The sequence below is a fragment of the Harpia harpyja genome, chromosome Z (genome assembly GCF_026419915.1).
Source record: "Harpia harpyja isolate bHarHar1 chromosome Z, bHarHar1 primary haplotype, whole genome shotgun sequence".
NCBI classification, from domain to species: Eukaryota; Metazoa; Chordata; class Aves; order Accipitriformes; family Accipitridae; genus Harpia; species Harpia harpyja.
The window spans coordinates 28,797,729-28,810,178 of NC_068969.1; the positions used below are offsets into that span (position 1 = coordinate 28,797,729).

General features: G+C 38.6%; 1 protein-coding gene across 6 annotated transcripts in view; it reads left to right on the forward strand.

Annotated features, from left to right (window-relative positions):
• Positions 1 to 12,450, forward strand: part of MCTP1 (multiple C2 and transmembrane domain containing 1) — a 292,805-nt gene that overhangs the window by 181,115 nt on the left and 99,240 nt on the right. For all 6 annotated transcript variants that reach the window (XM_052778226.1, XM_052778227.1, XM_052778229.1 and 3 more), the window contains 4 exons: positions 8,500 to 8,602; positions 10,716 to 10,818; positions 11,171 to 11,272; positions 11,618 to 11,692. In XM_052778226.1, coding sequence (XP_052634186.1) covers positions 8,500 to 8,602; positions 10,716 to 10,818; positions 11,171 to 11,272; positions 11,618 to 11,692 — 383 coding nt within the window. The remainder of the gene's footprint in view (positions 1 to 8,499; positions 8,603 to 10,715; positions 10,819 to 11,170; positions 11,273 to 11,617; positions 11,693 to 12,450) is intronic.

The following is a 12,450-nucleotide window of genomic DNA, read 5'->3' on the forward strand; positions in this document are numbered from 1 at the left end:
AAACAAAATTCAAAACCTCTGCCTTATAATTGGCGAGAAGCAGGCAGGGTGGGAAAAGATGTGCCGCAGGTTTGATCAACTTCAGCAAAAGTCCCTTTATTTTAAGGAATAATGGTTAGCAACTCGGATTCATTAGCAGAGCAAAATCCAAGCTCCATGTGATGGCCTGCCTAGAAAACAGTTTGTTTTGCTGTCTTTGGGCTTTAATTAAGACGTGTTCAATTCTAGCCCCCTGGCTCCCCGCTCCCCCTGCCCCCACCCTGTGTGCTGTGTCACAGACCAGCGATCAGACGCTTTCAGATGGTCCAGCCCATGACTTTGACCTTCTGCGCGGTCCGGCGTTCCCTGGGGAACCGTTCAGCTCATGAGGTCTGATTTCACACTTCCAGGATGCCTCGGCTCTCTTAACAATGACAGGGAGACAAAGCCCTTTAGAGCGGGCCGCATGGGGACTTGTTTAAATTGGAAACTAGAGAGGAGTCAAGGAACAAGGTTACAGGCTACAGAATAGTGCTTTTAATAAAGAGCTCACAGCTCTGGTTCAGCTCAAAGAGGGCTACCTCTGTACAATTAATTGAGACATTTATCTGGAGCATCTTAGGCCTCTACTTTCTCACAGAATTATGTGATAAATATCAGCTAAGAGGCAAATGAGATGTGCATGAAATGAATTTTTAACACTTTGATTACTGTGTCTCCAGTCTTCATTAGAAGTAAATTTATTTGTATTTCTGACCTCATTATTAATCAATTGTCTGCGGGTTTTTTTGGGTACTGTGATTTCAGAACCTGGTGTATCAGACAGATTTTACTAAAGAGCTCGGTGATATTTAGTTTTACAGTCAAAAGCTTTTCAGGCTTCTCCTGCTCTGAAGAACAGAAACTAAGCATAGAAAGTGAGGCAGAAATTTTTTTTTTTCTTCTTTTCTAGTTTTATGTCTGGAATTCAGCCTCTCTTCTAAGAAAATTCCATGTTAAAATTTTGATTAAAGTACTTGAAAGTAGTATGAAGATACCAAGATGGCTAAATGTGCAGAATGTAAATGAGTTTGCTGAAATCTGTTCTACTAAAATGTCCTAATACCACATGTGCAAAAATAGTCTTTGAAATTGTTCTTCAAATGCTAGGAAATGTCAGAGTGATGTACACAAACGTTAAATTCACAAAGGTATGGAAGCCCATGCATGTAAAATTGAAGGAATAAATTCAGAGGCCCTTTGGAAATAGGGTTCCAAAAGTAATTTGCTCTATCAATTAGTGCAACCGGATTTCAATATACACTTGAATTATCTTCACAAAGTACGGAAATCTACTAGATGGGCAGTATTCTATGGTAGATAAAATCTCACCTGGTCCTATCATATAGGTTGCCTGAAGACATCGGTCCAATATCATGTACTGCAAAACTACTTTATTTTAAGAAAGTAGCAGTTTTAGGATACTAATGGCAAAATTAGGATTTGAAAGGCATTTTTGGTTAACCATCGCATTCAGAATTAAATATACAGCGAAGGGATGACTTGTGATTATTAACTTTTTTTTTTTTCTGTAAGTATTCTGTGGAAATGAATTTAACATGATTGTGGCACTACATTGAATTGCCTGGTAAGATATCTCACACATTCATGATACCAGTCCATTGCAACATGTTCGCAGCGCCACTGTTAAGGAGGAATTATCATTCTCATTTTAAAGATGGAAAACTAAGAAAGGTTAACTGACTCAGCTAAGGCTGACAGAGCAAGTCCTTGTCAAAGCTGGCATTTGGCTTGGGTCCTGTACTTAATCCATTAGATAAGGCAGCTTCTCATGCTATTGAGCCATTCCTTCTCCTGGCCAAAGGTCAGACTGACTGCTCTGTTGCAAGCAGCTGGCTGGCAGGGAGCTTGGAACAACATTAGTGACATTAGCGTCTGCATGAGTGGCACTGCCCCCCCAGAGTCATGAACTGGCTGTCTTGTCTTCCCCCAAAATAAAGGCCTTTTTTGGCTGTGGGGACTTAGATCCATAATGGACAGGCATGGCCAGCCGTAGGGGAGAACCATAATAGCCTATGAAATATTCAAACAATATTTCAGCTTTCATAACCACGTCAAACGTGGTTGAACTTTGTGAAGTTGTTTGTGAACTTGACTGTTAAAAGTAGAAATGGAATTGGAATCTCTTATTAAATTTTTAAACTCTCCAAAACATTTTTGGTAGTCTTTGTGATTCTAGTTCAGTTTTGATAATGTAATTTCAAGAATGCAAAAATTCATGTAATACTTAGTTCAGAATAAAGTCAGCGATTTGCATAAAATCAGTTCATGGTCTACCCAATGCTGGAGCTGACTTTCTGTCACTTCATATAACTTTATGGACTGATCAGTGGCAGGTAAATACTAAATGCCAATCTCTATTTAGCCTGCCACATGGGTCCTTTTGTTGAGAAAACTGTTGAAGAAACAAAACTAGGAAATTGTTTGTGTCTCTGGATGTATACTGAAGCAATGCATGCTTCCTGTAGCCATGGTAGAAGTATCTCTACAGGGCTCATGGGGAGCTCGCCCCATGCTATCTGCTGTCCCTTGGGAATTAATCCTTATGAAGTACAATAAATTTATCAGGGGACAGGTAGATCTGCCGTAAGCTTATTGGCTTGCATCTGCTCTGAAAAGCAATTGCATCCATGGTAGTTCCTTGTAAGAGTCCAGGGCAGCCCTGATTAGGAAAGAAAGAGTTGTTCTACAGTGACTGGTGGTCTTTCTGTTTTTTTATTTTCTTTCCTACAGGCTGGATTTTCAAAGATTGAAAACAGAAGAGCAAGATGTTTATGACTGTACACAGGTGGTTTTTGCCACTCTAAAAGAGGGAATCATCTTACTGCATAAAATATGGATGTGTCCATATGTTTGTTTACTAAAGTCTCCTTTTCTACAATATTAACCAAATAATATGCAGATGACATGCATTTTTCTGGAGACAAATGCATGTATTTACTAGACTTTTATAATAAAAGGACATCACAGTTTAACTTGTGCAAAACATGGCAAGCAAGAAATGTAAATTTAAGCTTTGATAGCTTTTCATCAAGGAGAACTCTGCTTTGTGTACAATTGGAGCTAGAAAGTGAGTGCAGAAGTGCAATTATGTTGAATTGAAGTCCCTATTTGGAAGAATTGCTGTGCCCCAAAATGAATTTTTGCTGGGAAAACAATCTACCAAGAATCAAAATTTTTATTGGACAACTTCCCCCTCAGGGACAGTTGAAGGCTGTATCTGTTTAACTTGCCCAGAAATATGAATTATATTGTATTGCAGTTTGACAGCTCTAATTTTCAGGTAAAGTTCATATTTATACAAGCAAAAGATACTTGCATCTGAATTGGTCACATGTCATTTGGCCACTTGTGAAAAAGCAGTACTTTTGGAGTTGGATTTGAGATGACGCCCAACGTTTTGTTGGGCAGAGTTGAGCTCACCTCCAGCCTGGAAGATGGGCTGCAGTGATACGTGTCTGAGACCAGTCCACCAGCCCTAGAACATCAGTTCACAAGGGTTCACAAGCCACCTAACATCTTTGGTGCTTGCTGATGAGTTCCAGCATAGCGAGCCGGCTAATCTACAAATGTGGAAGTCCTGTGGTCTTTGAACTGGTGGAAAGGGCCTTTCCCAAACTTTTACAAGTGAAAAACACAGCAAAACTGTTAGGTGATGTGGTGCTGTAGCTACTTGAGAAGAACATCCAGAAGCTAGAATTGTGTGGAGGTTGAGTTCTAAATATTTTGAGAAGCAGTTAAAATTTGTCACTATTTAGGTCTCTCTTCTGTGAGGAAAAAGTGTATTTTATATACTCGCTGGAGGAAAAAATGTTGTTCCAGCGGCCAGCCTTCTGAGATCCAGAGAATGAATCTGAGCTCTGAACCGACTATTTCTTTTGTGAAGGACTTCCTGGGCTGTGGGAGATTTTGAGTTTTGAAGCAAATAACAAATAAGAGCTCTCTAGTTCCTGGTTAGCCTCTCTTGCAGCTTAACCACTGTCGTAGAGTTGGGCAGGTTTCAGCTGATGGGTATACAGTTCATCCAGGGGGATGTGGTAGTTCTGAGAAGTAAGGTGACAAGTAAAAGACTAACATGTTAATTAACATGAAGGGCACAACGTGAAGGACACAGGGTTGACTGAAGTAAAATACTTTACTTAGATCTAAGTAAAGTAATCTCAGTTTGTGCTCCAGTCTTGCTGACTGTCTAAAGATTAAATGCAATATAGCATAGCAAAACAAGGATATCTGTCAAACTAGATGCAATGTGTGGCATGATGAGTAAAATGGGAAGCTTCAAAAGATAAGTAGTACTTTAATTTTTTTCAGTGGTAGCCTACATTACAAAGTAGAGTTCCTTCTAGGGGACATTCTCAGACAGTCCAGGTCTGTAATGGATAAAGGGCAAAAAGAGGTGAGGGAGATCCATCAAAAGAGACTCTGCTTTCCCTTGCAGATTATTATGCATATTATGTAACTTAGCACTTTATTTCTGTCATTTCAGGAGTCCTTAGGACTGTACAAGTAGAGTCCAAAAAGCATGAGATGTTACAGCAACAAAATGGATTAATGAGATCTGTTTTACTTCTTATTGAGGTTTACTGCAGGTCTGATTTCAGTAAATTGGAAGGTGTACTTCACTGGTTTTTCCTAACTACTTGTATCATGAATTCCTTCCAACAGTGCTAAGTGTAATAGTGATTAGTCCCACTAAGGTCATGGGATTGCTCAAAATCATAAGTGCTGGTTTCAGTGGTGCTGGGAGCATGTTTTTAATGTGTAAGTGCCTTAAGCAGGTGGTGGTCATCTTACCCTTGCACAGCACTGAGCACACATTTAGGGCTGTATTCAGAAGACCTTTGTGGATGTCCTCCTGATCAATAGAGTTAAGTACCTCTAAAGTCACTGGAACAGTAGCTGGAGGCCTACAAAAGGCATCAAGCAGGGAGCTAGTTGGAAGATCCTCAGTAGACACAGGGATTTGGGTAGAATTTCTTGACATATGACAGATGATATATGGTGATATATGACAGTCGTGATTTAGTCTATAGTGAAAGGCATACCTGTGACAACAACATAATTTCGAATGATTGTAATTGAGCTTAGGCAGCACAAGTCTAATCAAAGGTTTTTAAGTATACTTTTAGAACTGCTAGATGGACAACGCATACTGTTCTGAGCATGTGTGGTTCTTTTATATAAAATTGAGGAAAACCGCACTAGTTACATTAACTAGACAGAAGCTGTCTGAGGCTGCCTTGGTTAGAGTATGTGTTGTGCTTAAGATACTGGTTTTGAATAATATAATGATGAATATAAGTTGTAAGTTCCCGGTTTCCTTGGTCCTCCTAGAGACCAAGGAGACCCAAAGATGATGTCTTTAATATTTTAGTGCTCTCTTAAGGCTTTCATTGGGAATGATCCCACTATTTTGAACACTCTGGCAATGCAGCAGGTTGCCATGGCTTTCAGTGAGGGTTAAGATTGCAGTTATTCTTTCTAATAATGAGAACTTGAAAGATGACAGATGGATATGAGTTTCACCAAGTACTTGTACATTGCTCTGGCTTTGTCTTTCTGGATGCTGTTCACTTATTTGGGTTGGTATCCAAATAACGTTTGCACATACCATATGTTTAGCACGTCAGCAAAGAGTGTTGCGTTTAAGATACCCAGCTTGGTTATGAGTGTTTTAGCATATGGAAGAAGTGCCCATAGATGATGGTGAAGGGTTTTGCATATGGGAACTTCATAGCCTCCTCATATGGTAAAAACAGTATTCCTTAGTAGAGATATTCATAGCTGGGAAACTTCTACTTGTCAGCCATGATATTTGGGCCTTCCCTTGTACTATTTTACAATATTACCTTTTGTCAAATTTGGTCTCGAACTCTTTTCAAGTTATAGGGGGGAGGAGACATGAAATGTTGAGTGTGAAGGGGGATTTTTTTATTTCTGAAAACTGTTTGTCTTTGGTTTGATCGAGGACTTCTGTGATTGATGTTACATATTATTTAGCTTTCTTAAGTGGATTGACGTCCATATAAATCTATAAGGAGAGTCACTGAAAAAGTGGAGATGTGGAAAATAAATGAATGTAGTAAATACTTTCTCTTTGTTTACAGAAGGTGGCTTTTAGACACTGCAGTGCATTTTCCTATGTCTGTATACAATTACTAAGCACAAATCACATTGTACCATCATATGCAAATAAGATTGATGATACTTTAAAAAAGGAGATGAAGTAATATCATCTAGCTCACCTGCTATGTCAGTTCTGCCTTGTTGTTTTAACTATCTTTTGGGTGTTTCTTTTTCAAATACCGAAACCTAAACAACCTAAATAAATATGTTAACGTTTCCTACCACCTTTTAGGCTTGTGAAGTAGGAAAACGTTGAGATGTATGATATATCCATCTCTGCTGACTAATGAATTAATCATTTTTCAAGTTTAATGGGAAAGATTCAGCAATATATTATTTTCTAGAGAAGGTAAACATCAACTCTAACTTTAATTCACAATGTGTTTAAAACAATTATTCTTTATCATTAAAGTTAATAATATGCACATTAACCTCTGATGTAGTCTGAATCAATACTGCAGTTTGGGAGATGTGACCCCTGGACAGCTTTGTCTAAATATTGATTTCATTGTCATTTGTATAAGGTATGAAACAAATTACATGCCTCCCTAATATCATTAATGTAGCCCCATTGAGCTACTCAATTTATGGCTTCTTATAATGCACGACAAAGCAGTACGGAATTATTGAAGACATTGTGAAATACAATTGCTTAGTGTGCTAGATTTGATTGTGGAAGGCCAATGCCAACACTCAATAACTTTCAAACACTGTGCTGTCCAAAGAAAGTCCAGAGTCAAGAATGAGCCACTTCGTAGTATGCAACTCAGTTGTTAGCTTCCATCAGACAAAGTTCCCTTGGGTTCTGGGAGCAGTAATTTATTCTACAGCTTTCTGCTTACATATCTGTACCCTTACATGAAAATAATGCATACACTTGTATTCTGTGCCAAAGGCAAATGTTGTTCCCTCTGATTACTGGAGGAGATCAAAATAGGTAGGAGGGATAGCATCCCTCTGTCTTGGCCAGCATTTATAGTGGTTGTCATTACTGTCATAATTTGAAATACGAGTTAAATAATTTACTCCACACTGATTTCTTCCCTTTATTGCCTCTTTATTGCAACTGTCTTCTCACCATGCTCCTCATGTTTTCATTACTGCTCCTTCCATCATAGCTGTTCCTCAGATCTTCCTCACAACACCTTCTTACCCTTCCAGGAAATTTCAGGGTTGCCCCAAAACCCTGGAGATATCAATCTTCCCTACTTTTTCTTCCTCCCTCTTTGGAGAGCTCCTTTTTTACACAAGCAAACTGTTGTTAAGCATGAGATTCTGGTGTCTCCTTTCCTTCTTCTCCTTTCCAAATACAAACCTTGGCCTTGCGGATATCTAAGAAAAAGTTTAGTCTAAGTTTCATGTCATCCCCCTAAACTTTCAGTCTGCATGATTTTTCATGCTCTTTGCTTGGTATCTAAGCACTGCTCACCTGCAGTCATTGGCTGTAAACTGCTTATTTCACATTCAGGGGCGCCCACCCCCACACACTTCCTTTCCCCATTCTTTTTCTTTAGCTTAAAAAAACCCCAACTTCCATATCCAGTCCAGCATACCGCTTCCATTATCTACATATTACATTTTCAAAGCAGCATCTTCATACTTTCTCCTGTGGTGGCTTTCATGCTGAGGGACCTTCTTGTAAATATATGCAAAGCTACTTCATTGTGCTTTAATGTATACAAAAATCTCAACCACGCTTGAGCTTCTGCTGTGCTGAGACTACAGCCCATCATTCCAGCTGATATCGTCTCATTGTTTAATTGTACTTGCCCATTTTCTCTGGTATTAGGCTTTTATCTGAGACTGTCTTTAAGGCTTTTTTATTTTGGGGAGAGGATTTGTACAGCGTGAAACATGTAGGGCATAGTAATCTTTGGATAAGTATCATAGGTGCTATGTTATTACAAATAATATGGAATAATACATTTCCTACATATCAAAATGCTCTAATTATGTTATCATTACAGTCAATGTAGGATTGGCACCATTAAAGTAAAGTTCTCTCAGCTGTCTCAGAAGGGTGCTTGGCACCTTTTAGGAACATGCTGTTTTTTCATCAGAAAAGTCTGTATGGTGATTTTTTTTCTTTTCTTTTCTTTTTTTTTTAAAGACAAAAAAGATGTTCTTTTAGGATTACAGAGATGAACAGTCTGTTATGATCAACTTGAATATAATGCAGACCATAGGACTTCCCTGAATTAATTCCTGAGAGAATTACAATGCAGCTTAGGAAAAGAAAAAAAAAAAAACAAAACCCAAACTGATTTTTATATAAACCTTGCTCATGGTGGATTTTCTTAGTTCATAAATTTTGTTCCAAATTTTCTCTTATAGGTAAAAGTGACCCATTTTGTGTAGTTGAATTGAACAATGACAGACTGCTGACCCATACCGTTTACAAGAACCTCAATCCAGAATGGAACAAAATCTTCACATTGTAGGTGTTTGGATTTTGTGAGTGTTTTGGGGGGGGGGGGGTGCTGCGGGGGTAGGGTTTGAAGGGGATATGTGTGTGAATCAAAGATACCTGCTAATGATTCTGAAGAAGGATAGTGATGACATACTGATATTTCTAAACCAAACAGCTGAATACTTTTTTGAGGATTAAAAACATGAAAAAAAATATTAGAGAAGAGGTACCATTGTAAAGGTAAAAAAGCAAGGTCTGTTTCTTGGAGACTAGGTATGAGTAATGCTAAGCACTTCAGACTCCTGCCAGCTTCAGTGAGAGTTTCAAGGGCCAAATCCATCACACTGGATTTGGCCCTGAAGTTTGGGGTGGAAAAAAGGGTATTGTGATTATGACCTGCATTAAAATGTGTTTGTTAACTTTAATAAACATTAGATAACTATATAAAGGAAGGAATTTTAAATGCCTTCATACTCCTCTGAATTATGATCACATACTTTCTGCTTGTTCTTTCCATTTACCAACTGCACTTCTCACAATATGATCTAGTATCATACTAGCACAATGCTGCTATTGGATAAAACGCAGTCTTAAACATTTAGTTTAAGTGGAAGTGATGCGGTTGGGTTTTTTTATCCTTCTGTTATTTTGAAGACAGTAGAAGGCTCTGACAAAATAGAAAAAAAGTCTTCCACAAACAAAATGTTTCTGTTATTTGTCTTGCTCAGTTGCCGCCTTTTTCTCCCTGCTTCTCTCGATCTGACTGCAATGTGACACCAATGAGTAGAAAACTGATCAGTTGCAGGTTTCTCGGCTGCTGAAATCAGCTAACAATTCACTACAAAACCAGTAGAAGCTTTGTGTACACTTACTTCACTTTATCATAATGGAAAATACAATGTTTTACCCTTGATCTCAAAATATAGTCTGATCTTTATTTTCTTTTTTTTTTCTTCTAAATTTGTCATTCATATATTTGGCATCCGTAGCTTTTCTTGCCCTGCAGTGAGCTCTCAGGAATGAACTCGGAACAAAAGAAAAAATCTCACAACAGTTGTACTTCTCGGAAGCTTATTAACATAGTTCTCATTTAGGTATCTGCAAAACGATGCTAAATTCTTCATTAATTTATTTTTAATTGTCTACTAATAGAGCCAATAACTAATCAACCCCTACTGCTCGACAGTTTTCTCTGCATAAGAAATTGCCTGGTTTTGTAGAGGACAAAAGACTAATCAGGAATCAAATAGAAAAGCTCAAAAGGCCTTCAAGGAGAGTTTTCACCTCTCTTCTATGTATATTTGCATTGACTTATTTATCCTCAGATTTGTTAATTAATTTTGGGCCAGCAATCCATTTTCATCTAGAGGCATATATTTTACTGAAGTTAAATTGCTTTGCTTGAATTTATATTTCCTAGATCAGCCATTTGATCAAAGATGGGTTCTCTCAAACAATTCTATTTTTTTCTCTGAATAAGGCATGTGAATTTTTCACTTGAGAGTTTACAATGTACAGTGACATTTGTTGTGCATGGTGGTAGAGTGTTTAATAGCTCGCAGGCAAAAAACAGTAGTAGCTGAAAAATGCATCGTTTCATATTGCTTGTTCCTAATTTGTTGTAATGACTTGTATACTTGTAATTAAGCAAGGATTTCAGAATTAAAAAGCTTGTTCTCAGTGCAAGGAAGTGCCCATGTAGCTCGTAATTGTTTTCGTTTACAAACCTATGGATTTCATGGTATTTGCAGTAGGAATTGCTGCAAGGACAGCAGTGTTTAAGGGATAGTCTTTAAAGGCTCTCAGTCCTGCTGCTCGCCGCTGTAAATCCCCCAGTGCTGCTCTGCGCTGGCTCTCCTTGCAGCTCATGCGGCACAAACCCCAGGTAGGAGATTTAAAGCAACATCCTTCAGAAAACTTCTGCTGGGAAAGCCTCGCAGAGAGAGGGAGCGAGTGATTGCTGCAGCCCTTAGAAAGCATTTCGGTTATACGCAGGGATGCCTCGTTTACTTAAGTTCTGTTCTGTGCCACGGTTGGAGAATAGATGGGTATCTGTTTTTGCTAACCTTTCATGCTTTTGTCCTTGGTACCTGCTGGTGTAGGTGACTTCTCTCTTCTGTGTGTGCCTCTCCCTTTGTAGCAATATTAAAGACATCCACTCGGTGCTTGAAGTGACAGTTTATGACGAAGACCGCGATCGGAGTGCTGACTTTCTAGGCAAAGTTGCTATACCATTGCTGTCTGTAAGTCTCATTCACCTGACATGCTGCTCTGAATTTTTCCCGCTGGGGGGGGGGGGGGGGGGAAACAACCAGGAAAAAAAAAGATTTGCAGCTCTGTGTCTGTCATTTCTCAACCAAGGTCTGTAATAAGAACACTAAAATTTTAACATACTCAATTCACGGCCATGTTGAATCCCATGATAGTTAATTTTTCCTGACAGACTCGGTCCTGGTAATGAACAGGTACTTGTCAGACTTGCCACAGTTGTTTTGGGTTCTCTGTCAGTTTCAGCAGCTGGGGGTCAGGGGTCACCGGGGGGGTGTATTCAGCGGAGACCGCGAGACAGACGGCTGTCATGTCCTTTTCCTGCAGATTCAAAATGGTGAACAGAAAGCCTACGTCTTGAAAAACAAGGAGCTGACAGGGCCAACAAAGGGGGTCATCTATCTTGAAATAGATGTGATTTTTAATGCTGTAAGTCTTAACTTTGGCTTTTTTGTACTGCTAAAGAGTTCAGTTTCATGAAAGCTTTTGTTCCTGATTTGTAGAGAATTTCTGTCATTCCTCATTTTCTCTAAACCTTGATGTATACTACAGAATACTCTTCTGCCACTGCCTGGCACACCCACTCTTTTTGTTGCTGCTGCCACTGCTATTGCTGCTAATGTAAGGAGCAGCAACTCATGCCTCTGTGTACGTTTATGTGTTGCGGGCTTGGCAGCCATGACTTTGAAACTTCGTAATTTTTGCAAATTGAAGCATGTGTTATTAGTAAAGAGTGAGTAAGCTTGAGATATTGACACACATTTTAATGCATAGGTGAAAGCCAGCATACGAACCTTAATGCCCAAAGAACAGAAGTACATTGAAGAGGAAAACAGACTGTCTAAACAGGTAAAGAGTAAGGAAACACTAATCCTTTCCGAAAGCCTTAATATCAAGTGTGCACATCCAAATATCTGGTATCATACTGCTGAGGGTAAAGAATAACATTTTCATTACCTGTTTACAAAAGAATATGATAGGTTGGAAAAGGCAGAAACAAAATACATGGGTTTATTATATCCCCTCTATAAATTGCAGCTTAATTTCCATGAAATACGTGAATAAGAACACAGTTGAAACCATCAGGTTCCACACATATCAGATTATAGCACAGGTGCATGTAAACTAAGTCTTGCATAAATTTTTGCTGTTAACCTTGACCCAAAAGATCTCCATTTGTTGCAGGGTAGAGAGTCTTTTATCATTCTTTTAACCAAATTTTAAATAAGTTAGTTGAGTGAGGTTCGAATCAAAGGTGAAAGCAGACTAAAACTCTGTATTACTTTTGAGAGTCCTGTGGGTAGGAAATGTCTGGACCCTTTTTTTTTTCCTAGGTGTTTTTGCCATTCATAGTTTTAATGTTTTGATAAAAATATATTTAAACACAAAACTTTTTGTCCACTTGAACTACTTTGATTCAGTTTTTCATGTTCCACATATGATGTATTTTATATGGAGAGAACAGGGCTTTTGGTTAGACTGTGGGAACAAGGTATTTGTTGTTTGCAGTGAAAAGGCGAAGGTCTCAAAACTGTTTTTGATTTCGCTGAAAGCTTATAGACTTGAGTATAATTTAAATTGTATGCTAGGTGAATTTTACATCAGTT